We start from the raw sequence: 27,625 nt of genomic DNA, 5'->3' as shown, positions 1-27,625 counted from the left end.
GTTCACTTTGTAACCCTTAACTCAACCATCTAAGTTTTTCAAACATTCACACACCCAGATAACCCAAGGGGTACCATCATGCCTTTTGAGGGTTCTAAACCTATTAAGATACTGGGAAGGGGTCTTCCCAAACCTAGCTATTAATGCTAGTTTCACACATTCATAATCCTGTTTCTCCAGCATGGGGTCTGGCATGGATTCACATGCTCATGAATATTCCCCGTCGTCAGGCCGGGAATCCTCGGTATAGAAAAAAATCAGTATCAGTTTCGTTTCTGATCTGTCTTTCTTAGTAGTAACCAATCACTGGTCTCTGGGTCATACTGCCCCCAGCCAATGACTGCCCTCTCCCTAAGCCCCGCCTCCGGCAGCCATCCTCAGATTTTTACCGCACGTTCAAGTGTTGGGAGTCCTCGTGCTGTAGCTCTCGAGCTTTTGCTGCGTTTTCGCGCTTTTTCAGGAGAATTTTCTCATTTTTCGGTTAAATAGAGCCTCAAGCTGCACCGTTTCTACATCCGATCAACGGGGATCCGTTTCGGAGTTTTCTACGCCCCTCAAGGGTGAAGATTTCGTCGAGTTACGCTTTTGGCCCAGGAGAAAGGAAGCTCGACGCCCGGGAAGCTGTTCAGGACCTGCCCTGGATGCCAGGTTCAGAATGTTTTCAAGGAGGACGAGCATTCGTTATGCCTCTACTGTCTCCATGAGGACAAGACGCACAAGGAGAAGGACTGTACGTTTTGTGGGACCATGAACGATCGCCACCTCCGTCTCGCCAACTGGCTGGAAGGGAAGAGCCCGTCAGGCGAGAAGAAGAAAAAGAAGTCAGAGCGGTCTTCTAAGTCCTGTGAGGGTGCCCTAGTGACAGGGGCCCAACAAAAGGCTAAGCACCGCGAGTCCGCGGGCACCGGGAGCGCCGAACGGTCGGGCTCCTTGGCTGCCAGGCAGGGCGCATCCTCCCCGGCGCCATCAACCACGAGCCAACGCTCTGGCTCGGGTAAGAGGAAGTCTGAGAACCCGGCGAAGCTTCTGGAGAGGCCCCGGTCGATCTCGAAGATTCCGGCAGAGGGGGAGCGAGGCTCGGACCCTCCCCCCAAGGTGAAGGCCCCAGGCGTCCAGAAGGTGATGAAGGCCTTAATTCACCCTGCTAAGACCTCGATTGAGGATGTCGCCGCGGCCCTGGCTCAGCCTGTGGAGGCTACACCAGTGGAGGCGCCCTCAGGACCCAGAGTCTCCCTGCCACCGCGGAGGGAGTCGTCTTTCAAGCCCATTGAGAAGACCCCCACGAAGTCCTTGTTGGAAAAGGTAGGGGAGGGGCAGGTGGCCATCGTGGATACGGACACAACCTCTGAAGAAGAGCTCATCGAAGTCGTGGAAGAGGCCCAGCCCATCGGGAGGGATCCTGACGAGGGCGACCACGAGAGCGACGGTGTTGCCGACAAGGCTCCTCAAGAGCCCTCGCACCTGTCGTTTCCGGCGCCGCAGGACACCTCGGCGGCCATTTTGTCAGAGATTCAGTCCTTATGTTCGGAAATAAGGACAAGGTTGCCCCTTTCCCCGACGGAGGTACCTGAGCCAGACGCGACAGGGGAACCGGAGCCAGGACCTTCGGAGAGTCCACCGCATAAGAGGAGGAGGACGCATCCTACTTCACCTCTCCCACCTCTGCGGCCTGCTCTGCCTTCCCCCCGGTCTACTACCCACGGGGATGATACAGGCACAGACACGGCTACGACAGGTACAGATGACGACGGAGGCGACGACGGGACGTTCCCCCCGTCGCCCCCTGCTCGGGCGTCCCCGCCCGATGAGATTGGATCCTTTCATGCCATGATTTCCAGGGAATCCGAGTTTTTCCAGCTCTGCCCAGAAGAAAAGAAGAAAGAAGGGTTCCTATACCAACGGCGCAAGGCTAAAAGGAAGACGGTCCTCGCCGTACCGCTTCTTGATGACATCTGGGATGAGGGGCTCGCCCTCCTCAAGAACCCTGCCACGGCGCCGGCAAAGAGGGACCGGTACGAGAAGAAGTACCGGGTCCCCGACGCTGCCCCCTTGTGCCTTCGGGCACAACCTACCCCGGATTCGGTCGTCTCGGCGGCAGCAAAGAAGAAAGCTGGGAGGGCATCGGCCTCGACATCAACTTCCCCGCCGGACGGCGAGGGTAGGAAGTTGGACACGATGGGACGACAGATCATCTCATCCGCAGCGACGACTATCAAGGCGGCCAACGCCCTGGCTATCGTAGCCCGCTACGACAGGGAGTTGTGGTTCAAAATCGCCCCTCTGTTAGACTTCCTTCCGGATGCCAAAAGGGCTGAGGCCCTTGAAATCCTACAGGAGGGGGAGATTGCTTCGGACCACGCCATCACGGTGGCAACGGACATCGCCGACACCGGTTTATGTCAGTTGGGCAACGGCGTTTGGTTGAGAGGACGAGGATGGCTCAAGGCCACGGATTTCCGCCAGGACGTACAAACCAAGGTTTTGGACATGCCATTCGACGGGAACAACCTGTTTGGGAAGGCGGTTGATGAGTCCCTTCAGGCCATCAAGACAGACACAGAGACTGCCCGGGCACTGGGAGTGCTCCAACGACGACGGCCGTCCTTTCGGAGCTCCGGAGGCAGACAAGGTGCCTCCAAGGGATCCGGCAGTGGCTCCTCCACTTACCGCCAAGCAGCAAGATCTTCGTCCCAGGAAGCCTACAGGGGACGCGGCAAGTCAGGTGGTGCCCGTCGTCGTCGACAAGGAGGCAAGGCGGCCTCCAAACAAGATTGAACCGACCGTAGGGTCGGGCCCCCGCCGAAGCACCCCAGTGGGAGGCCGGCTGGCGAGGTTCGTCAGCGTGTGGGAGTCCATCTCCAAGGACCGTTGGGTGCTGGACGCCCTGGCCCAAGGGCACGCCCTTGAGTTTCAGAAGAAGTGCCCTGGCGTTCCACCCGTGGCCGGGAAGGAAAATCACGTCCCTCAACTATTGTTGGAAGTAAGGGCGATGCTCAAGAAGGGTGCCATCGAGCTCGTCCCAAAGAGGCTTTGGGGCTCCGGAGTTTACTCAAGGTACTTCCTCGTAAAAAAGAAGACAGGAGGATGGCGCCCCATCCTGGACCTACAACGACTGAACAAGTACATCAAGGCACAGAAGTTCGGTATGGTCACCCTCCAGCATGTGCTGGGACAGCTGGAGGAGGGCGATTTCCTGTCGTCGTTGGACTTGGAGGATGCGTACTTCCACATCCCCATTCTAAAAAGACACCGTAAGTTCCTCAGGTTCGTGGTCCAAGGGCGGCACTACCAGTTCAAGGCCCTCCCGTTCGGATTGAAGTCGGCACCCAGGGTGTTCACCAAGTGCCTCGCACCGGTGGCGGCGCGGCTGCGCCTACAGGGGATCCACGTCTACCCCTACCTGACGACTGGCTCATCCGGGCAAGGACAAGGGAGCTCGCCGTGGAGCACACTGCGAAGACCGTCCAGCTGCCCACAGACCTGGGATTCTCCATCAACTTTCCGAAATCCCACCTGGTTCCGTCGCAAGTCGCCCTGTTTCTGGGAGCCAAGCTTGACACAGTGGCGCGGCTGGCCTCGCCGTCGGAGGAAAGGACCAGGACCATTCTGGGCAAGGTGCAGCGTCTGCTGGCCACGGACATGGCCAGGGTAAGATCTATCAAGTCCCTCCTCGGGATGATGTCCTCCTGCATTTATCTGGTGCGCCTTTGCAGGCTTCGGATGAGACCCTTACAGGAGTTCCTCGACGCCCGCTGGATCCAGCCGACGGGCAGCTTCGAGGACAGGATCCCTCTCAACGAGACGTTCCGTCAAGCGATCCGGTGGTGGAGTACCCGTGCCCATCTGTCCGCGGGCATGGACTTTCAGACCCCAGCTCACCAGGTGACGGCGACGACTGACGCCTCCCTGGAAGGTTGGGGAGCACACTCCGGAGATCTTCACTCGAGAGGCCTTTGGCTCCTGGAGGAGAAGTCTCTCCACATCAACATCTTGCAGCCCCGCGCGGTGTTCTGGGCCCTCAGGTCCTTTCTTCCGTCCCTCAAGGGCAAGGTGGTGAGGATCTTCACCGACAACACCACCACGATGTTCTACATCCGGAAGCAGGGTGGAACCAGGTCCCCGGCCCTATCCAAGATAGCCCAGGATCTGTGGCATTGGGCCGTCGCCCAAGGGATGTTTCTGGTGCCTCTTCATCTGGCAGGAATAAAAAACACGATCGCCGATTCACTCAGCAGGGAGCTGCGCTCGTGCCACGAGTGGGAATTACACCGGGATCAAGTGGATCGACTCTTCCGACGATGAGGCGAACCCCAAATCGATCTCTTCACGACGGCGACGAATTCCAAGTGCCGGAGGTTCGCCAGCAGGTTCCCCCAGCCTAGGAGCATGGGCGATGCTTTCTCGTTCCCCTGGGGCGGCCTATTTCTTTATGCGTTCCCTCCGCTGCTGTTGCTGCTCCGGCTCATGAACCAGCTCAAGAGGTCCCGGTGCAGGATGATCCTCGTCGCACCGGCGTGGCCGAGGCAGATCTGGTTCACGGACCTACTGGACTTGTCAACGTCCCCACCAGTCAAGCTGCCGACGGACGCAGACCTTCTCTCCAGAGAAGGAGGCGCCATTCTTCACCACAACCCGGAGTCGCTGAACTTGCAGGCCTGGCTCCTGCAGCACTAGAGTTTGGAGGGTACGACATCCCGGCCTACTGCAGAGAGGTTCTTGCAAAGGCCAGGGCGTCCTCAACTCTCAAGTGCTATGGACATAAATGGAAGAGGTTCTCTGTCTGGTGCCGTGCACAGAAGATTAACCCTCTGCGGATTACGGCCCCTCAAGTACTGCCGTACGTACTGTCGCTGGCCAAAGCTGGACTGGCTCACGCCTCCATCAAAATACATCTGGCTGCAATCTCCCGATATACCAGGACGACGGGACGGGCGTCCTTGTGGTCTCATCGCCTGGTGAAAGAATTCATGAAGGGACTATTCCGATCATTCCCGCCGGTGAAGGCTCCTGCCCCGGCGTGGGAGCTTAATGTGGTGCTGACCAAGCTCATGGGGGCCCCATTCGAGCCTATGCATTCGGCGCCTTTGAAGTTCCTGTCATGGAAGACAGCTTTCCTCGTGGCCATCACCTCCGCACGACGAGTGGGAGAGATCCAGGCCCTATCTTGCAAGCCTCCATACTTGACTTTTCATGATACGAGGGTGGTGCTGAGGACACACCCATCCTTTATGCCCAAGGTGCCGTCGGACTTCCACCTCAACGAGCCCTTGGTGTTGCCAGTTTTCTTCCCGTCGCCTTCGTCGCCGGCTGAGAGGACTTTGCACTCGCTGAATGTAGCTAGAGCGCTGAAGTTCTACGTGGACCGCACAAAGAGTTTTCGGAAGACGTCATAACTGTTTGTGAACTTTGGGACTGTGAATCAAGGGAAGGCTCTCTCGAAGACTTCCATTTCCAGATGGCTCTCCGGCTGCATCATGCACTGTCACCGGTTGGCAAACCGACAGCTGCCCGGCCGTCCGAGAGCCCATTCGACCAGAGCGATCGCTCCTACCACAGCGTTCCTGTCTGGTGTGCCCCTGCTGGACATCTGCAGGGCTGCGATGTGGAGGTCGACGCACACCTTCACAAGATTCTACTGCGTCGATCGGGACTCCAGGGAGGAGTCCAGGGTCGGCCAAGCAGTGCTGCGAAACCTGTTTGCCTAAGGTGAGCCTGGTGAGGAGGTAAGAGTTGCTTAATGTTGAGTTGTTGTATTGCTTAATGTTGAGCCTGTTGCCACCTCCCGTGGTTGTGCATGTGTGTACTGCTAGGTATTCTCTTATTCATGAGCATGTGAAGTGTGGGGAAGTGCCGACCAGACTGGCTGGAGCCTTCTCAACGACCGTATGTTGTGGGTACGCCTGTGGGTGGGACCTTCGTGAATGGAGTGTGTGACGAATATACATTCTATGCTGTGGCTGTCTAGTATGGAACAAGTTACTTACCTGTAACTGTTGTTCTCCAGCATGGGTCTGGCATGGATTCACATGCGAACCCTCCCGCCTACCCCTCTGCGGCTCTTCACTTGGTCATACTGCCACTTTACGTGCTACCAAATCTGAGGATGGCTGCCGGAGGCGGGGCTTAGGGAGAGGGCAGTCATTGGCTGGGGGCAGTATGACCCAGAGACCAGTGATTGGTTACTACTAAGAAAGACAGATCAGAAACGAAACTGATACTGATTTTTTTCTATACCGAGGATTCCCGGCCTGACGACGGGGAATATTCATGAGCATGTGGATCCATGCCAGACCCATGCTAGAGAACAACAGTTACAGGTAAGTAACTTGTTCCATACTAGACAGCCACAGCATAAAATGTATATTCGTCACACACTCCATTCACCCAGGTCCCACCCACAGGCGTACCCACAACATACGGTCGTTGAGAAGGCTCCAGCCAGTCTGGTCGGCACTTCCCCACACTACCATATACGGAACTTCCACCCAACAGCCAGTCAGGGGTAAGGGACAGAGGCAGGGCTTCCCGGGACTTCGGGAAGATCAAGATAACAGGTGATGGAAGGCAAGAGGCCATGGGGGCCATTTTGTCTCCATCAGGAATCTACCGATTCCAATGACAGGGCCTGGGCATCCCAAAATGGAGGACGCTCCGGGCACCAGTCATTTCAGCATGGAGCTGCCACCAGCCCGTACCCTGCTCTGTGGGTCATACACAGGTGCCCAAAAACATACACTAGGGGCGCAGGGTTGTACCCCTACCCATGGGTACCATAAGAGTATCCCACGGGTCTGTTCACCAAACCAAGAGAGAGCTGCATCGCCAGGAGCCCCACATGAACTCCTGCGTGGAAAACACAACAGAACACACGATAAAAAGCAGTTAAGGACAAGGATACGGATGCCCTGTCCCTCCGATGCATTTCCAGCATCACAGTAGGTGCTACCTTTTGGTCTCAATGTGGCACCTCACGTGTTCACAAAACATATAAATGCGATGACAGGCTTTCTTCAGTTGGAGGGCCACCACCTATACCCTTACTTGGATGATTGGCTAGTAAGGGCCATCTCTCCCGAGGGGGCTCTCCACTCCTGCCAGAGATTGGCGGATGTTCTCCACCAGATGGGGTTTTCCCTCAACCAAAGGAAGTCACAGTTGCACCCCTCGCAGGACGTTGTGTTTCTGGAAGTCAGATGGAGCACAGTGGGCCTCATTCCGACTTTGGAGGTAACCACGCCGCTATTTGCGGCATGGCTGCCTCCAAAATCGTTCCGACTCCGCCCTGGTGAATGGATTAATTACTGGTCCATTCCAAGGTTGGAGGGACCGGTAATTTCCCATTCACCAGGGCCCTTCCCCATTCCCATTTGAGCCCTCATAGGGCTCAATGGGAATGGGGAAGGCGCTAATAACAGTATCGTAAATTACGGTACCGTTATTAGCACTAAAGTCCCTTTGCGGGTCCCGTCCTTAACACCTGCTAAAAGCAGGCATTAAAGAAGGACCCGCAAAGGGAACTCGTAGTAGGGCGGTAAGGGTTTAACGGCACCGGTCTCGTTACCGGTGACCGGTAACCCTTACTGCCCTACTCGGAATGAGGCCCAGTGTGTCTCAGAGGATCTTCCCCAAAGCTGAAAGTCGCGAGGGAGGTTTGCCACTTTCTATCCAATTCTGCGACTTAAGCATGGTGGTTTCAGCACTTGCTGGTGTTCATCCTAACAGTGCTGCATGCCAGACTCAAAGTGAGGCACATTCAACTACAGTTAGCACCCTCATGGAACCAGGAGATGGGGTGGCAGTCAGACAGGTTGCCCGTTCTCTCTTCTCTTCACCCCGACCTCCGTTGGGGGTTCCTTAACAGCAATGTGACCTCGGGAGCCCAGTTCTCGCAGCCAGCGCCCTCGCTTGTGGTGACAGACTTGTCCCTTCAGGGTTAGGGGGCAACACTAGGCAATAACTTAATTTATGGCTTATGGTCAATGGAGAAGACCTCTGCGCACATGAATCTCCTGGAGCTCAGAGCGGTGGGCCTGGCGCTCAAAGCTTTTCTGCCATTAATCAGGGGCAAAGCGGCCTTGGTCAGGACTGACAATTCAACCACAGTGTTCTATCTGAACAAGCAGGGGGGCTGGGGGGGAGAGGTCACCGCTGCTCTGCATGAAGGCGGTTTAAATCTGGGAATGGGCCCTGCCAGAAAGGATTTGGATCAGTGCCATTTATCTCTCGGGGGACAGCAATGCGGAGGCCGACAGATTGAGCCGTCTGTACTACAACACGTACGAGTGGGAAATGCATATCAACTCCTTATCTCTTCCAGCGATGGGGCTTCCCGGACCTAGACCTGCTTGCTTCTCCACAGAACTCGAAATGTCCCCTCTCTGCATCATGAGCGGGGCACAGGCAGGGTTCCCTGGGGGACGTGTTCAACCTCTGCTGGGACGGCCGCTAATGCTATGCCTTTCCTCCCCCTCCTCTACTCCAGAGAACCCTCTGCAAGTTTCGGAGCTGAGTGGGTTGCACTCTAATGCTAATCGACCCTCACTGGCCATCAAGGGCGTGCTTCTCGGACCTCCTCCAGCTGAAATTGTGAGGCCCGATCCATCTTCCAGTCTTCAGCCGGGGCTTCCTTACCCAACAGCATGGGGCATTGGAGCAGCCGGTCCCGGGCAGGCTGTCCCTCTCAGCTTGGCTCCTGATCAGCTAAGGCTTCGCCCTGCACACTTTGCAAGAGAGTTGGGGTATTATCCAGGAGACCAGAAAGCCATCTAGTCGCTCAAAAAACAAAAGTAAATGGATGAGATTCTGCCATTGGGCACAGGAGGATGGCGTAGACCCTCTCACGTGCACCCTTGACAATGTGTTGTATTTCGCTATGCATCTGGCCCGTTCCAGGGTCCAAGTGGATACTTGCCGCACTTATCTTGCAGCTATCGGGGCCTACAAGAACTCTAAGGATGAAACTTTCTCAGCGGCTAACACAGTAGTGAAGGCACGCCTCAAGGGCTTGTGGCCTTGCAGCGCAGGCTTTTTCGAGCCAATGGCTTCAGTCGACATTAAGTCGGTTACGCTCAAGTCAGTTCTGCTGGCGGCTCTCACCTCGGCGTGTAGGAACTGTGAGCTGCGAGCGCTGTCGTCGTGTGAACCATTCGCTATCTTACACAACGATATGGTACTTCTCTGCACTCATCCCAAATTCCTGCCCAAAGTGTTTTTCCCATTTCATCTAAATCAGGAAATATGCTTCTTAGTATTCTTCCCTAATCAGCAGTCTGATGCGCAAAGGGCTCTCTATTCCTTGGATCTGCAGAGGTTGCTCAGATTCTATCTCTCTTGGATGAAGCCTTTCAGAAAATCAGAAGCACTGTTCGTCCCGTTTGGCGACTCTGCCCCTGCCACCCAAGGTTCCAAGGCCTCCATCGCCGGTTGAATGGTCCTGACCATTTCAGAGGCATACGCGGCCACGGGAAAGAAGGTGCCTCCGGGTATCCATGCTCACACGGTGAGGGCAAAGGCAACTGCAGTGGCGTTTCGGAGGCGCACACCTGGGAGGTAATTAGCAAGGCAGCCACGTGGGCCACGTCATCCATGTTCTGCAAACATTACTCTCTGAACACCAGTCCCAGGAAGGATGCAGAGTTTGGACAAGAGGTTCTGAGGAGCCTCTTTGCCCCCAGCTAGTTTGACTGCGATTTGGTTAGCTTCGCCCAATTCTCGTTTCAGTAGAATCACCCACAAGATTGGAAGAAAGGGGGCGGGACGTCTGAGTAATAAAACTTACCGTATTGACTAGAGTACTCAAAGACCTTAGTCCCCTTTCCTCCATACATCCCACCCTTCTTCCCCCGCTAGTAGGCCAATAAGCTAAAATAATGTTGTAGCCAGGCTTACCAGCGTCTGATGTGTCAAACGGGGACTGAGGATAAGCCGAGAGGGCGGAGCAACTGGGCGGTCCCATGCCAAGGGCCGCACCCCTGCACGCTATACTAAATTTAAAGGGTAAGCTCTCTTTTCTTGCTGCCCAAGGTTCTGGTACCATCCCCATGCCTGGGGATTCCCACAAGGATGGAGGAAAGGGTACGAAGGACTATGAGTTCTCTAGTCACTTCGGTGAGTAACTTTTATTTACAGTTTCATAATGGATATCCCCGGACCTAAACGCCGGAAGGTGTAGCTCCGGAGATCCATGGGGAAGGCTGAAATCCAATGGAGCGAGAGACAGCAGTATACTGTTTAACGGCACTAGCTTCTGCCCGAGGATACTGCTGGATGATGGCACACACATCTTGGCAAACCCCATGGCCCGTCTGGAGCACGGTAGCAAGTGAGTAAGTGCACCATGCCTTTATTTTCACAGCCATATTTATACGCAAAAAACTCAGAAGGAATGTACATGTTTAGATAAGATAGATGTGTCTCTCGCCACCTGCCCCCTTCACATGACAACATTTTCAAAGAATGCAGATTATTTCTATCTAAAATAGAAATGTTCTGCCTTGGGCTGAATTGTTCATAAGTAAGTCTACTTAGTATTGCAAACAGAAGCAATGTGAATCAGTGAATACTGTTCCGTAATTGCATATTTCCTAGTGAACAAGCACAATCAACAGTATGATTTATTTTTCTTTTACCCCCTGTTTGCAGGTACAATCAGCTCCTAAAACAAAAGGTACAGTTAGAGGAATTGGAAAAAGTGCTAAAAGCAGAACAGGAGAAAATGTTACAGGAGAACAAAAAGCATGAAACAGTTTTTACAGAATATCAAAAACTTTGTGATGAAAATGATAGGTATGAAACAAGCGTTATGCTATTGTATATCTTATTTGTTCATCCCAAAAATTGATGCATCTGACAGTTTTTTGCATCTTATTTATGTTTTTTCTGTTTGCTCATGTATCGGCACATCAATTGAGGGGTTGCATGACTATTAAAAGTGTTTGATCAAGCCATGCCCAAGTTGAGGATCTCAAAGTGTATTTGTTTCTTTGTCTAAAGGGTCTTCTGCCTTTGTCCCTATGGAATCTTTCATTGTTGAGTTTGTGAAACCCTATGCGTTGCCTGCATTTTCCAAGGGTTTGAACCATAAATACAAGTCATCTAGAGATAGTTCAGTGTTGGTCAAGTAAGCACTGCAGGTCTGGTCCTAATACAGACAAGGTTCCGACTTCAAAGGTTTTCCATTCCCTGAATAAAGAAAGCAAGAAAGATTTTTCAGAATTCTGGTCTGAGTTTCAGGCAGGTAAATTCTGCTTTATTTTATCCAGCAACTCACCACAGATCCTAGATGAGATGGACACATTTTCGATAAAGGCAGCAGAAGGGTTTCCCTTTCTTCTGAACCTGGCCAAAGAATCTGTCTTGCCGTAACTCTCTGATAGATATGACGGACACAGTCACCAACAAAATATCCCATGATTTGAACACAAACACAGCAGCAAATGGACACATCTACTAATATTCAGTCGATATCAAAGTTGCCATTTCCGACCAGTTTCTGGAACTTAGGTTCTAGCTCCCTAAGCACTCCTTTCAGTATTGAATGTCTATATTTGTGTTACTCTGCAAGTTTATACTTGCATTTCACAATTGCCAAAACTCTGTATAGAGTTATCCACCTGTTCTATAGATCAGATGCCTTCTCCGATCGGTATTTTCCAGCCCATGTTTCAGCCTTTCAATTTTAACAACTGGTTATTAGTGCCGGGGGTGTTGATAAATCAAATCTGATTCTGACCTAACACATTCAATGAGGATTTCCAACTGCCTCTTAGTCCCCTTATATGTTGTACATTTCTATGCTCATACCCAGAGGGAAGTACTGTCCCAACAGCTCAGTCAGTTTATCTTGTACCCTCATCGAAGGGTCTGTGCGTCACTTCTGGGTCCAGCGAATCAGGCAACATATGGCTAATACAGATGCTATTATACTCAGGCAATTCAGGAAACCCAAACTGACCTATATTTCCTTCCCTTTTCAGGACATTACATGAATATTTTGGCCTCTTGTATGGGCCTAATAGAAACAATCATAATGTTTTATAAACCTATGCAAGGTCTTTCTTGGACACCTTTGTAGGAATACAGCTAAATAGGTATACAATCCTGGATAGTAGATATATTGTATTATGAATATCTTTTTTATTAAGGTTTTCATCAGATATACATCAGTCGTAAAATGTCTTTTCAACTTTTCTTACTATAAAAGGGGAAGCAAGACATGAAATTCAATAAAATTCAAGAGAACCACTAGAGTACAACAGCATCAATCAGCCATAGGAAAAACAATAGTGACTAGGAAAGGAAAACCAGTATGTACTGGCATTAACTACAGTGGTTACAATAGGTCTACTCCAAACTCTAAGTCAAATCAACTGTAAAAAGGTTTCCCATAGTGGTAAGGCTCTCTTTTCAGCTACTCTTCTGTTCGGTAGTAAGCGTTCAAAAGTAGCCACTTATATCACAAAGTCTGACCACTCCAAAAGAGAGCAAGCTTCAGGTCTTTCAAGTGCCTTATAACAACGCTCCTCAAATTTGCCAACACCAGCCACCCCCCCCCCCCCCCGCCACCCCCCCTCCGATTTGACAAATTGAACTGACAGCTGGAACGGTCCAACAATGCAAGACCCATACACTCATCCAGGGGACAGTTTGAACAAGTGTAAACATTTCAGAGAGGTGTTTCAGTATACTGTATGTAATATCTTATATGAATTAAGCAGGTATTTGCATTTCTACGGTTTACACTTCATCCCTCCTGCACTTCCAAATACTCTTTATCTGACATCTCTGTGTTCACATCCCCTCCCCAAGCTATCCTAAGAGATAACAATAAGTCCTTTGTGCCTTGTTGTCACATTGAGTATGCCACGGAAATCGCCTTTCTGTCCCAGCATCCTTACTTACAAGTGAGTTTGTCCTCTCTCTGCAGTCTTCCTCAACTGAGACTGTAAGCACTGACAGGAAGAAAGAGGAACCATGTCGTAAACGTGGAGAGCCTGGGAAGCCTGCAGAACGCATGATGGTTGGTGCAAGGCAGAGAATCCGGAGAGCCTGGTACCACCGATGTCTAAGGAAGTAAAGTCAAGCCAGGAGCAGCAGGTTGACCTCCTGCCAAAGTGACATCCAGGCCCCATTCTTCCAGAAGGGGAGAATCAGCCGAGAGAACCGTGACTGCACAGACCGAAGCCAGGTCTGAGACGCAGAACTGCACTGGCCATAGACACTGAAACCCCAGAGGAACACTGACATTGGAAGAGAGATACGCAACCTCGTACCAAGACCACATGGAGGGCGCTGATGCCACAACAGAGCTTACACCAGGCTAAGAATCTGACTACCCCACGAGGGGATGAGCGAGCTCAGAAAGCCATAAGCCCACGCAGGGCTGCAAGTCCAAATATTCTACAAAGGGGTGAAGAAACTGAGAAAAGGAAGGCTGAACAAGTCACAAACCCACACAGAGCTGCAAGTCCAAATACCCCACAAAGGGGTGAAGAAACAGAAAAAAAGGCTGAGAAAGCCACCAGCCCCCACTCGGCTGACAGTCCAAATTCCACAAGAAGGGGTGAAGAAATTGATCCACACAGGAAAGCATAGCAAACCTACATTCGGAGTCGGACTGAAAGTCAAATGACCCCCCCCCCCTTCGAGGGGGTAAGAAAAGCACCTTACCCAGTGCAGCTGAGGTGCGGACGAGTCCAGGCCAAGGCAGAATAGTTCAAAGTCCCCCACGGGATAAGAAATCTCACCACTCGAACAAGGAAGGCACGCCAAGACACCAGACCTTGCCAAAAGAGGTAAGAAAATTGAGTATTGTGAAAATTTTGAGGGTTCAGGAGGACCTATAATTTACATGGAGGAGATTGCATCCCGAGAGATGGGATAGGTGTTGAACTGTTTGAACTTAGTAAAGAGACCTTTTTGCCACCAAGAGACATTTCTTTAAATTCTTTTGACCTACAAGGACTAGCCCGGGGCCAGAAAGGACACTGAGAACTCTGTGGGTGGGGATCAGAAACCAGGCACCAGGATCCCAAGTGTAGTGGGAGTGAAGCTTACTTAGGCCAACTATATTGTTTACTTTTAGAGTTAGGGCGAGCATAGGATAAGAGAGGTTTTGGACAGAGGACACAATATATGAGACACAAACAAGTCCCAGTTTCACTGCGCCAAGTATAGCAAAATAAAAATCGGGAGTCCAAGTGATTTGTATGAAAGAACAGCCTTTAAAGTCCAAGGTTTAGTACAAGCAACAGCCTAACACGTGTTTCGAGCCTTCCACAGCTCTTCATCTGAGGCTTAATAGGGATAGAGCCTGAAATTTAAGCTGAAGGGACAATGCCCAAAAAGTACTCTAAAGGCTTCGCAATTGCGGTTAAAGCTGGTCGGCTGTTTAGACAGACTGAAAAAATCAATGCGCATTGATTTTTTCAGTCTGTCTAAACAGCCGACCAGCTTTAACCGAGGACCCGTCAAGGTAAGATATTGCATTGTTCCCCTGTGACACGGATACAGTTTGTGCATCCAATTGCAGGCAGATCTGAAAGTGCATCTCCAGATGGGATTTTTTCTCCGATTAAGTCCTCTTCAGGTCCCTCTAACTCCAACACAACCTCTTCACATGGGGCTTAGCATGTTCACCTATCTTGTCAGCCATAGTTGACAGGAATGCCAATTCTGGGGGGAATCTGTTTTTCCCCATAGCTCTCAACCATTTGTGTCACAAAGGCGGGTGAAAACACCCGATTTTATTTTTGGCGGGTGAGAGGCCCATTGAAACGAATGGGGGGACTGGAGGCTTGGCGGGTGAGTCAGCTGTTTACAAAGCGGGTGACACCCGCCAGAAGCGTGTGGGTTGAGAGCTATGTTTTCCCTCCCAAAAACTACTGGCAGAGGTGACTGTGTCCTAATACACTCAGAAAGGACTGGTCACTTTGACGAATCCCTGGATGTTGTTGCTTCTCCCTTAGGGAGAGCCCCTTCCCATCAGGCCAGGGAGGTGAAGCTGCTACCTGATAGCCCCCTTGGGGGTGGTACTCAGCAGGTGGATCTCATGGGGAGGGAAGTCGCATATGGGTTTAGTGACGACCTGGGGAGAACATGGTAGCCCCATAGCCCACCTAACCCTAACACACCTTACTGCCCCCTTCCATCAACATTTTCCCTAGTTTTCCGAATGTGTTTTTGTCATACCGCCAATATAGGAAGTACTGTAACGAGGAAGAGTGTGGACTCCTTAAGGAGCATACTGAGATAAGGGAGAGACCAATTGGCTCATTGGAAGATCTAAAGAGCAGTACTGGGACAAGTAACCCACGCAGAAGCATAGAGAGCACTTGTTAGAACTTGAATGAGCAGTCTAGTAGTTCTCAGGAGCCGATTGAACAAAAGCCAGTTAAAACTATACCGAAAAACCAGGAAGGAGAGAGAGGCCGTTCTTAGATGAACCGCGAGCATGGGGAACACTCGGCTCAGTGAAAAACCAGAGCAGCTACAGAAGAGTTTACCGGGCAGGCGGGAGAGGCTCTTACCTGGTCTGAAAAAGCAGAGCAGCGAACGTCCAGGCAAACCAAGCTGAGGGACCGCGCAGTTGCAAGAAGGTGCACCCGTTGATGATCTGCAAGTGCCGCGCAGATTCTGCAGTATGCCGGGAGAGTACATAAGCCTAAATGTGCCGGAAACAGAGGGTGGAGAACCCCGAAACCGACCAGGCCCAGATGGTAGAGATCCTAAAGGTACACAGGCTACTGGAGAGGTTGGAAGAGGGCCCTGGCAGATGCTGGAGCTACCATACTGGGGCACAAGGGAAGTCACTGGGGGAAGAGCTAAGACCCCTAATGAAAAGGAACAGCAGTACCAAGGGGAGAGAATCCCAGGGGTCTGGGACTCACACCCTTTTGTGAAGATCAAGTCAAGTCATCTTCATAGTCACAGCACCTGGCAGGATAGTGAACCAGGTCTACAATATCAAGAGTGAAAAATCCCACAGGTCTGCGACCCGCACCCTTTTATGAAAACCAAGTCATATCATCTTCATAGTCACAGAGTCACGTAACATCAGCCTCGGACAAATGTTCTGAGGTTGTCGAAGCATTCCTCCACTAAATTCATTGGGTTGTTGTATGGTGTGTTGCGGGCGAGCCCAACCTTCACTCGGGCCTGTGCCTTCTGGGCACCGTGGCCTGGCTGACGGCATGCTCCTTGCTTCCTCTGGCGGGCTCCACAAGTCCACAGGTTTCTGTCGCCTCTGGCTCTCGGTCCACTTGGGGTGCGTCGTTTTCCTCATTCTTGATCAGATGCTTGAAGTGTGAGTTATTTCGGGATTTCCTGCGGCTTGTTCTGTGCAGTCACCATGGATCCTTTGACGGCTACTACCCTGAAAGGGTGTGGTGAATATCTTGGATCTCTCTTCCTGATTGGTGCCTGTTTCACCAGTACTTCATCTCCTCTCACAAGTTCTTTGTGTACAGCTTTCCTTCTAATGTCTGTGTCATGCTTTGCTCTGTCCTTTCCCCGCGTGTCTCTCAAGATGGTTTCTACGTTGAGCTCCTCTTGATCATCGACATTTCTCACGAGTCTGGTGTGGACCTTGTACCGCACCATCACTTCTGCCGGTGCTTTGTTAGTCGCTTCGTGGGGTGTATTGCGATAATCCCTGAGCATCCTACAGAGGGCCTGGTGCGGGTTGGTGTCCTCGATATATGCTCTTTGTATCATCTTTTTGATTGACGCCATAAAGCGCTCAGCCCATCCATTTACCTGGGTCCATCTTGGCGTGATTTTTTGATGAATAAAACCCATATGTTTCGCGAATGTGGCGAAATCGTGTCCATTGAACGGGGGACCATTGTCTGACTTAATCGTTTGCGGTATGCCCCATTCACTTAGTACCTCATTGAACATGGCTGCCACTTGGGAATATGCTGTTGTCGTGACTTTCTTTATAATGGGGAAACCTTGAGTATTTGTCAATGAAGACTATTAAGTATTCCCCCGTCTCTAGGGGTCCGTAGAAGTCAACTGCGACCTGATCCCATAGTCGGTCGTGTATGTGTGTTGGCTGTAGGCGTGTGGGCACCTATGCTTTGCAGTGCACTGGCATGGTATACAGCTCTTCATCCAATTGTCCACTAAGGAGTCCGTGAATGGAAACCAGAAGTTGCACCGGAGCTGCTTCTTGGCCTTATCGGATCCCCGGTCACCCTCATGTGCTGTCTTGATGACTTCTGCTCTGAGTGTGGCTGGGATGACGAGCTTGCACCCTCTCAGTAGTATGGACTGGTCTTTGACGGCTAGATCTTTGTGCACTTTCGCCAGTCTCTAGTTCCTCTTGGCTTACTCGTGGGTGACCTTTAATAGCACGTCCGTAGTCCCTCCACTTATTGTTCATGGTGAGAGCAATGGCCAAGGCCATGGACGGGTCTGCTGCCGATGCGGTGGTGACATCCTCCAGCGATAGTGCAGGTCGTAATGCATTTTCTGCGACATAGTTGTATACTCTATATTTTGGACCCTTTTGTGTCCTTTCCAAGATTGGACAAGCAGCCTTTCGTTTACGTCTTCGTACATCTTGGTCACGGATACCTCCAGTTTTTCACATTTCACAATTAAAACCGGACTGCAGAAGTAAATTTCATCCTAAAACCACTGTCAATCCTCCTCCTCTACTAACATCCACTGGTCCTGAATTTGAAGTAGCGAAGATCTGTGATTCACGACTTCATTACGGGAAGCTTCAGTATCTAATAGACTGGGAAGGGTATTCCCCAGCAGAGAGATCATGGGAAAGAGCGGAAGATATTCATGCTCTGCGACTGGTTCGGTCATTTCATAAATGTCATCCCGGGGGGGTTCTCCCTAGAAAGTGGCATACTGTAATGGTTTCCACCCTTACATCTCAGAATGTGCATGGCAAACAGGACCTTACTGGGTCTACGGCGGTTCAGACAGATCCCGACATTGACGGTCTAGTGGTTAATGCGTCCTCTACGCATCTACCGGAAGGAGTGCGTCGAAGGGAAACCGCCGACATGCCCCCAGTGAGCAACGTAGACACGTTAAAAGAGGAGAACGCGGACTGCACGTCACGTCACTACTCTGCTAGAGACTACGAGACGCTCCGTGAGTACGCATCAGGGATAATCCGAAAGTTTCATTCTGTTGTTGATCTGTTTAGGATTCTGTCAGCCTTTGTAAGCTTACACACCTTTCTTTACTGACTTATTCAAGGGTCAAGGACTTGCTTCGGTGGACGCGTGCGATCCGCCCTCCATTCTATTCCATCAGCTCCTGTTTTCAGCTCCGGTTTTCTACATACCGGTAGGCACGCCTTTAGGGGCATACATGTTAAGTCTTATCTACCTCCACTGTGGGAGAGACAGTATCCGATTCCTGTTTTCTTCCTCGTCCTCTAGGAAACAGCAATTGTCACAGGAATCGTATTTACCAGCTCCGGGACTACCATTCCCAGAATCCTTTTCCGGACTCGATTTACACTCCTTCTCTTTCATACAAGGAGGCGCGGCTTCGTCTCCGTGCAGGTGGATAGGCTTTCTTTCTCATTTTTTCTCGACAGTATAGAGCCTTCTGTTATCAATCTATTTTACAACCTCTGCTTTGTATTTTAGCATTCGCAGGCTTAGGGGAATTTCCTCCTCTACCTCCGTCATTGAGATTCTAGTTCATATTGCATATTTGGTAAGGGGCGGGGAGACTTTTTGTAGCATCAGTTATCCTTCTTCTTGACAGTTTGTAGATAATGATTGTTCTTTAACCTATTGTGCAGCTGGGTGAAATAGAACACGCAGCTACTCCTTCACCTGGAAGCAAGAACACCTGGCTGGTTCCGTGAGAAGGAAGGCGTTTATCAATGCTCCCTAGCAGCTCAGCACAGGGTTTTTTCCCCCGTGAGGGTTTCCCTGGGGTTCTCTTCAGGGGATAGCCTTCTGGTGCTTTCCGCGCAGGGAGTTCCAGGTGAATCCTCTTTCTCGTCCGGGAAAGGTGCCATCCACCCTTGCACCTGTCTCGATGAAGACAAGGTAGGAACCGCTGTCAGACTGAATTATCTGTATATTGTTGGCACTCGAGAACTAATCAAGGTTAATTAAATACTTAATAGTTAATCCTTTTCTGGTTGTCGATGCCCCTCTCGGGTGGCGTGATATGTAGTCTGCAGGGTTGGATCACCCTGGTTGATGAATGATTACGAAGTCGTACTCTTGTAAGTAGATGCCCCATCTCTCGATCTTTGGTGGCATCTTTGTGCGAGGATTCCCGAACAGGGAGAGCAAAGCTTGATGGTCTTGCCAATGACGAAGTTATGAAACTGCTTGCATGCCCAGACTGCTGCAAGGCTTTCCTTTTCGGCCTGGGAGTAGCCTGATTCCGTTTGAGACAGTGCCCTGCTCGCATAGGCAACTATGTGTCTGGGTGCGTGTCTTCTCCACTGGTCTGGCCGAGGATGGCACCTAATGTCACTGGGCTGGCGGGGACAATTATTTCAGTGTGCCATGATGGGTCAAAGTAGGCGAGCTGTCGAGCTTCTGCAAGCGATACTTTGATGCCCTTGAACGCAGTTTGGCACTTGGCAGACCAGTCAAACTCAGAGTCTTTTTGTAGTAGCCTTTGCAGGGGCTCAGTGAGCATTGAGTAGTGCTGGATGTATTTTGCACAGTATCCAGCCATGCCAAGGAAGGATCTCACATCCGCCACTTGTGTCGGAGGCTGGAGGTTGTTGATGGTGTTTATTTTGTCTGGGTCTGGGGTCATTCCTTTGTCCGAAAAGATGAGCCCGAAGAACCTGGACATTTTCTTACTGAACTTGCATTTTTCCAAGTTTAATTGTCAACCCTGCCGTTTGGAGGGCGTCGCAGGTTTTGAGAAGGGCTGCATCGTGTTTGTCTTGTGACGTGCCAAAGACTAGAATTTCATCACTGTAGTTAAGTGGCCGTTTTATCGGGCGGATCACCTGCCTGATGGCATCCTGAAAGATTTCTGCCTTGGAAGAGATGCCAAAGTTCAACCGTCGGTACCGGAAAAGGCCCTCGTGCATGGCGAATGTGGCGATACTTCTGGATTTCGGGTGGAGTTCGAGCTGGTGGCACCCTTGCATGAGATCCAACTTAGAGAAAGTTGTCGCTCTGTTTAGCTGGACTATCATGTCCTCAATACACTGGGCCTCATTAGGACCCAGGCGGTAAGGGGTTTACGGCGGCGTAAACAGCGCCGGCCCTTACTGCCTGATTCCGAGGTCCCTTTGCGCCATGGAGGTTTTAACACCTGCTTTTAGCAGGTGTTAAAATCGATGGCGCTAAGGGACCTTGTTGTTAATTACGCCACCGTAATTTACGGTGGCGTAATTAACGCCTTCCCCACTCCCATTATGCCCTATGGGGCAAAAATGGGAATGGGGAAGGGTAAATGGGTTAATGGGGACTTACCGCCCCACTCACCTTGGAATGGGGCGGTAAGTCCGCCAACCACCATGGCGTAAACGTAGTTTACGCCATGGTGGTAAAGGTACGACCCAGGCGGTAACTTACCACCTGGGTCGTAATGAGGCCCACTGACCCAGGTGTCGTTCCCTCTGGATAGTGGTGTTCGCCATCCTCATGTCGACGCAGAGTCTGATGCAACCATCACCTTGGGGATGATGACTAGAGGCGACACACATGGGGTAGGACCGGTGGCATGTTAGATGATTTTGTTTTGAAGGAGTTGGTCTAGTTCCTTTGAGACCGCGTCTTGAAGATGGAAACCCACTCTCCTCAGGTACTGGGATAGAGGACGGACGCTTTCATCAACGGCTTGACAAGCATTCCCTTGAGTCTCCCGAGCCCTGTGCATATGTTAGGGAACTTGGATTGGATGAGCTCTTTTGTGATGGTGCTTCCGTTGAGTGCACATATGGATTCTCCTTTGTTTATGGACGTTGTGGTTGACTGGATCACTTACCCTTCCTGAAATCGGATGTCAATGAGGGCGAGGCAGCTCGCTGTGTGATAACTGAGTAGGCAGCGGCCTTTCGTGGGACTGCATATGACGTGGATGGTGGTGTCAATGGCATTTCCATTGTGTAGCAGTCGTCTTTGGAACTGCCCGATGGAGTGCAGGGGGTGTGGTGCACCCCATTGAAATATTCTTGAGGCGTTCTTTGCAAGTTTTCTTTTTTCTGGCATGTGTTGGAACTCCTGTTCTCCCATGATGTTCACTGTCACACCTGAATCAACCAGAAAGCAGTATTGTTTATTTCCTGTGTTGACAGTGATTCTGGGCGCCTCTCTCGCTTCCACGTCATCGTGGATGAGGTTGACATATTCATCTGGTTGATTTCGGGTCATATTCGGCACCATATTCGTATTAGTATTGGTATTGCTGGTAGGAGTACGGGGGTTCGTTGTAATCATCCCCTGCGGATCGTATTCTTGGTTATGTTCTTGGGGTGGCATTTCTCCCATTACCCTCACGTATCTTCTCTGGCCCTGATACTGTGACGGGTTATATCTGTTCGGGGGCGGTGTTTGTCAGTTGTAAGGTCTCCCTTGTGGTTGGAGGTTCGACTGTAGAGTGGGAAACGGTCTCCCTTCTCTGCAGACCGATTGAAAATGCCATTCCCTCCCACAGTTTGCACACCTCTGTCTTAGGTTTACCTCGTTCCGAAGCCAGCACAACCACGCACACACTCAGCAATCAACCTGCTACTCACAGCATTGTTAGCTCTTCACAGCTAATCAAAAGTATGCGGTCCAAATTATAACCCGTCTTTACAGTAAATCTTGTTCGAATGGATTGGGCCTCATTACAAGAAGGGCAGAATGGGTTTAACGGTGCCGGTAATGGTGCCGGCACCGTTAAACCCATTCCACCCTATTACGAGGTTCCCTCGCGGGACCCGCTCTGGACGTCTGGAACTACAGATGTCCAGAGCGGTCCCGCGAGGGGACCAGGGAGCTAACAATGTAACAGGCCCGTTGTTAGCTCCGTTCCCCATTCCCATTGAGCCCTATAGGGGCTTGAATGGGAGTTAGAAGGAGGAAATATTGGGCCCTCCAAAGTCGGAGTGGCCCGGTATTTCCCCATTCAGGGAACCCGGACACGATTTTGGAGGCAGCCATTCCCTTATTAAGGGAATGGCTACCTCCAAAGTCTTATTGAGGCCCATTGTATCCTCCCACGTATTCCGCATCTTGTGATATTCGTATCCTGCCAGCTTCACTGCTTCGGGAAAAATGTTCTCGGCAGAGGGCGCTGTGCACGAGGTTGTGTCATCGGTGTCCCTCGACGGGCTCCGTACCGTGTCGACGTCACCATCAGTATAAGTAGCTCGTGCCACGCCCGTTGGCTTCGGTTCCGTTTTTCCGATTGCTTCGCTCTCGAGAACGGCGCGCTTCGAAATTTTCTTTAGAAATGTGGTCTTCTTCGATCCCTTCTACTCCCAAGACGGGGTTAAAAAAATGTATCGACTGCGGATCGAAAATGTCGATTACAGATCCTCAACGCGTTTGTCTTTGGTGCCTAGGTTCAGACCATCGAACCGGCGACTGTGACTCCTGTCAGTCGATGATGGAGATGGCCCTTCGTGAGAGAAAAGGTTAACTGGCGGTGGGGCAGGAAGCTTCCAAGGCCCCCTCGAAGGCCTCGTCATAAAAACAGAAAATCGAGCGATTTGAAGGAATCGTATCGCGCTAAACATTGTAAGAGGTCTCGATCACGCAGTAGATCGAGACGGTCTTCATCTTCACAGAAGGTTAAGAGGAGACATAGATCTCCCTCCTCTTCCTCTGATACGTCTACCGAATTGGTAAGAGGTCCGACTAAGTCAGATTGCCCAAGAAAATGGGATGATTTTAGAAGGAAGATGATGAAGGTCTTTAAGAATGCGGCCTCGACACCCTCAAAGAAACCTCAAAAGAGCCAGACCCCGGTCGCTCCGTTGGATGACAAAGGGGAAGTCAGGAACTGCTGTGGAAAGATCCAGTAGTAAAGGTGAACCTCGAAAATCTCAAGTCGATGTCAAATCGTCGAAGATTCATCGAGAATCAAGTGTTTCCCCGACATCGACTAAAAAACTTAAGTCGTTGAAGCCCTCGATGACTTCGTCGACGCTATTGAAGCCAAAGGTGTTTTTGACACCTTTGTCGAAGACGTCATCGGTGTCTTCGAAGACTCCATCGATACCATCGAAGATTTGTTCGATTCCTTTGACCCAAACTCAAGTACAGGAAAGGAGATTTACTCCTTTACCTAAGTCAGACTTCTTTAAGTCTATGGCCCTCATTCCGAGTTTGGAGGTAAGTAACGGTCCTTACCGGCATGGCGTTAATAGCTTGTCCGGACAGTCTTCAGTCCACTAATAGAGGGCTATTACGACTTCGCAGGCACAAGCTTTACGCCATGCCGGTAAGGTCATTACCGCCATGCCGTTAAAGGTATCTTAAATGCCCTTAGCGGCATCAAGCCTAGCGCAGATAGCACTACCGACAAGGTCCAATGTGGCAATAGCGGTGACCGTTATTAGCGATGGCCGCTAATAACGGTCACCGCTAAGAACGGTCACCACTAATAAGCGGAACCGGAAGTAGCGCCATCGCACAGGAATGGGAAGGAGCACAGCGGACATCTTTAAAACACAATCCATTGCCATCCTCACCACACATGACCCTTTGGACTCTGCTGTTGTCGTGAAAAGATCTACCTATTACAGCACTATGCCCAAGGCCCTGAAGAAGGGAGCTGCCCGCCAGCAGAAAGAAAGATTTAATGAGGATGAGCTGCAGATGCTGGTTGCCACACTGCAGGAGCATGCTGGTATAGTTTTCAGCAATAACATGAAGAGGGAGGCAATACTGAAGAAAAAGGAGATCTGGGCACTTGTTGCTCGGAAGGTCAGTGCTGTTGGGAACCCCCCACGCACCATCAAAGACTGTCGCAAGAGCTGAGACGACCTGCGACTGAGAGTTCGAAACATTCTCTCAGTGAACCGGAGTCAGACAATGGGAACAGGAGGAGGTCCCAGCTCTCCAATCAAGCTCACCCCATGGGAGGACATCTGCGCCAGCATGATAGGAATGGAGGGGATATAAGGTGTTGGCGAGATGGAATGTGGCACCAAAACATCGGGCGATGGAGGTGAGTGTCCTAAGAAAACATTGTAATGCCAAGTCTGATGAAAGTCAACCAATATGTCAGTCCAAAGAGTTAAGCCATGGTCCAACATACACACACACACACTCGCAGCAAAGTAGGCGGACGCATCACAGACACATGCAGATGCCTGCTGCAAGGAAATGCCGTACCTGACTTTACAAAGATGTAAATACCATGAGTCACACAGCGTTCAGGCCCAACATACTATGCATGTCAGATAGCATTACTCATGGCCAACATGAGTGACACCGACATATGCCTGCATAACCCACCCATGTATCAAACAACGTGCACATCCAAACACAAATGCCTATTACCCCCAATTGTGTGGATGATAAATTGTCCAAATGTATGTATGATGCCTATCAAAACATCACTCATGCCGTCCCTCTCTTCAACCCCCACAGGGTCTGACCATGACAGCGATGGGCAGGACGCAACCCCTGCACAGACCACACCCCGGAAGAGGTCCTGGGATGATGCCAACCGCCCTTCGACCTCGAGGGGACAACCCAGGGGTCGCTGTGCAACAACAGTCAAGACACCCCAGGTAGCCATTACACCGGTGCCGCCAAGGCCCGTAGAGTGCGTAGCACCACCACCACCACCCATTGGCCACCCTGAGGAATCAGGCGAGGCACCACATTCGGAGGAGTCCAGTTTGGCTGGGGAGGTGGCAGCCACAGCACCCCTGTCTGTGGAGGACACACTGGATAACATATTGGTGCCCGTTGAGGACGATGTATCGGATGTGGTCCATACGCCAAGTCCACCGGTATCCCCACAAATATCGTTCCTCGATACAGAGCGCGCCACCACCCTGGAGCACTCTGGTCAGGAGCAGATGGAAGGGCACGTCAGTCCCATTTCGACGACTAGGGAGGCTGAGCAGGCTGTGCAGGACAGCCAGGGACCAACAACATCCACAGGTGCACCCGCAGGGCCGGAACAGCTTACTGCCCTTGTGCAGCAGTTTGTCGAGGACAACAGACTGGCCGGACAGGAGTGGCGTGAGAACTTCACCTCTCTAGGCAGGTCAATCACGGACAACACTGCCTCCATGGCCAAATCATTTGCAGACAACACCAGCCGCCTCTGCAAGGAGGTCGAGGCCCTCCGCCAGGTTTTAGGCCGCATAGTGGATGCCATGGAGGCAGGGCATCCCGCTACCCAGTCCCAGCAGGCGGCCACACCGTCATCCTCCAGTTCGACGCAGACGAGCTCGCTCCGCAGGTCGGCACCTACCCTGTGCCGCCAAGACATGCCGCCACCTGGACCAGGGAGTGCCAATTGATAGACGGGGCAGCCTCATGGAGGCATTGGACACCTGATGGGACATGTGTGGGGGAGTTGTGGGGAGAGGCAGAGGGGGGTGAGGGTGTGGGGGAGTTGTAGGGGGAGGAAGGTGATGGTGTGTGGGGGAGTTGTGGGGGGAGGGGGACGGGGGTGAGGGTGATGGAGGGTTGTTGCACTTTCGTTACATTGTTATATTTAATACACCCGTTAAAAGCAAGATCTGAGTGGACATTCATCATTGCGCATGTGTCATTTATTCATATACAGTGCATCGTGTACATGTACCCCCACACCCAGTGCCCTCTGTCCAACTATCATGTCACCCTCTGCTGCCATGTGTGTCAGAAATATTGTGCAATCACTGACTGGCGCACAGCAAGTCCCTCCTGTGCATCGGCACCGCGATGATGTCCGGCCACATCTTCTTCATCCCCTTCATCACCAGGTGGTAGCAGTTCAATGTCAGGGGGCAGAGGCACGTTCCGGCAGATACACATATTGTGGAGCATGACGCATGCCATGATGATCTTGGCCACCTTCTCATGCCTGTAGAGGACTGCCCCACCCGACCGGCTGAGGCAGCGAAATCGTGACTTCAACAGGCCAAAGGTCTGCTCGATGACCACACGGGTACGGGTATGGGAACAATTGTAGTCCTCCTCGTGCCTGTTCTGTGGATTTCGGACAGGGGTGAGGAGCCACGGCTTCAAGGGATAGCCACTATCACCTGCATGAGAGGCAATAAAAGGGAAATGTTAGTCGATTCATGATGGACATCTGTACTAGTCACACATGCCTGCAGATTATCGTTGCCCACATGCACATGTCCCTGGATGTATTTACGCCATTTTCAGTCCCTCAATTTGTCCCATGCCATGGACTAATGGTGTGGGTTGCATCTTCAAGATGATGCATGGTGTGCACTGACGTCTTGTTGCACATGCGTTGTGTACGCATACAGCTGTGTTAGTGTCAAAATAGTGAGGTGTTGTGTTCTGTGAGAGTTACTTAGAGGGAGCGTTGGCAGTAGACTGTGCAATATTGGGCAATCAGCGCTGATCATTCCCATGGTGACATGCAGCACTCCTGTGGGTGTGGCTGCCCTGTGACAGACAGTGGATTCCCTAGTTGGTTCAGTTTGATGCACTCACAGGGATGCTTGTCCTGTGTGGTGATATGCTGGAGACAGCAACATAGTGCATATGCACTGCAAGGTGCTGGATGGCATTACGGAGGGTGACGGCCACTGACGGCCACTGATGAGTGGTGCACGTGTTGTGGGATGTGGGGTGGTTTCGTGTTAGTCATGTAGGGATAGGTGTCGACCTTACTTCATTCATATGTGATTTGGGTGTCATGTACCGTTTGTGATGCTTTGGGGCACAGTGTTCGGTGATGTGCACATCGTGCAGTCACATCAACATTGACAGCATGGTGGTGTGTGCATCTCTCCCCCCATTTCAATGCCATGTGCCAGTCCTGCAACTTACCAAGCAGCCAGGCACGTCGTCCAGCATGTCGCTCCATGAAGCGTGGTAGCGTGGAGTTCCGCAGGACCATAGAGTCATGAGTTGATCCGGGATATCAGGCACAACAATGTGTGATGATCTTGCTGGCGTTGCATACCATCTGCACATTGATGGAGTGGTATTGCTTGCGGTTGCGGTACACCACCTCCATGGCATGCGGGACAACCAACTGCACGTGCAGTCGAGGGCACCTACACAATTTGGCATGCCTGCCAGTGCATGGAAGCCAACATTTGTATCAAATATCTCCTGGGGAGTCCGTGGTAGGGATATATAGTCCCTTGTGTGCTTGAGGAGGGCATCCAGCACTTGGTTCAGAATCCGAGAAAATAAGGGTTGTGATATGCCATGCATGTGCCCCACTGTGTGCTGGTAGGTGCCTGTGGCAAGGAAGTGGAGCACAGACACTACCTTCAGTAGAGGGGGGATGGCGGTGCATATTTCAATGAGGCTCACTATGTCGTCGTGTATCCGGTCCACAATGGTGGTGATGGTGTCCCGGTCCAGACGGTACAGGGTGTGGATCTGCTCAAGGGTTAGGTTAAAAGGACTGGCTCTGATGCGAGGGATTGGGGGCTGCCGGCGTGGTAACGTGGCTGCACTGGTGGGGCATGCTGGGCCTGTCTCACCCTCCTTCTCCTCCTGCGTCTCCTCTGTGG

General features: G+C 51.4%; 1 protein-coding gene across 5 annotated transcripts in view; it reads left to right on the top strand.

The window, feature by feature from the left end:
* Positions 1-27,625, top strand: part of CCDC88A (coiled-coil domain containing 88A) — a 2,139,415-nt gene that overhangs the window by 1,559,911 nt on the left and 551,879 nt on the right. For all 5 annotated transcript variants that reach the window (XM_069608255.1, XM_069608254.1, XM_069608253.1 and 2 more), the window contains exon 21: positions 10,642-10,785. In XM_069608255.1, the coding sequence (XP_069464356.1) occupies positions 10,642-10,785 (144 nt within the window). The remainder of the gene's footprint in view (positions 1-10,641; positions 10,786-27,625) is intronic.

This window comes from Ambystoma mexicanum, chromosome 4q (assembly GCF_040938575.1).
Source record: "Ambystoma mexicanum isolate Mex_15411 chromosome 4q, UKY_AmexF1_1, whole genome shotgun sequence".
In the NCBI taxonomy this organism is placed as follows: domain Eukaryota; kingdom Metazoa; phylum Chordata; class Amphibia; order Caudata; family Ambystomatidae; genus Ambystoma; species Ambystoma mexicanum.
Note: the sequence above shows the minus strand (reverse complement) of the source record. Positions and strands in the feature narration are given on the sequence as shown.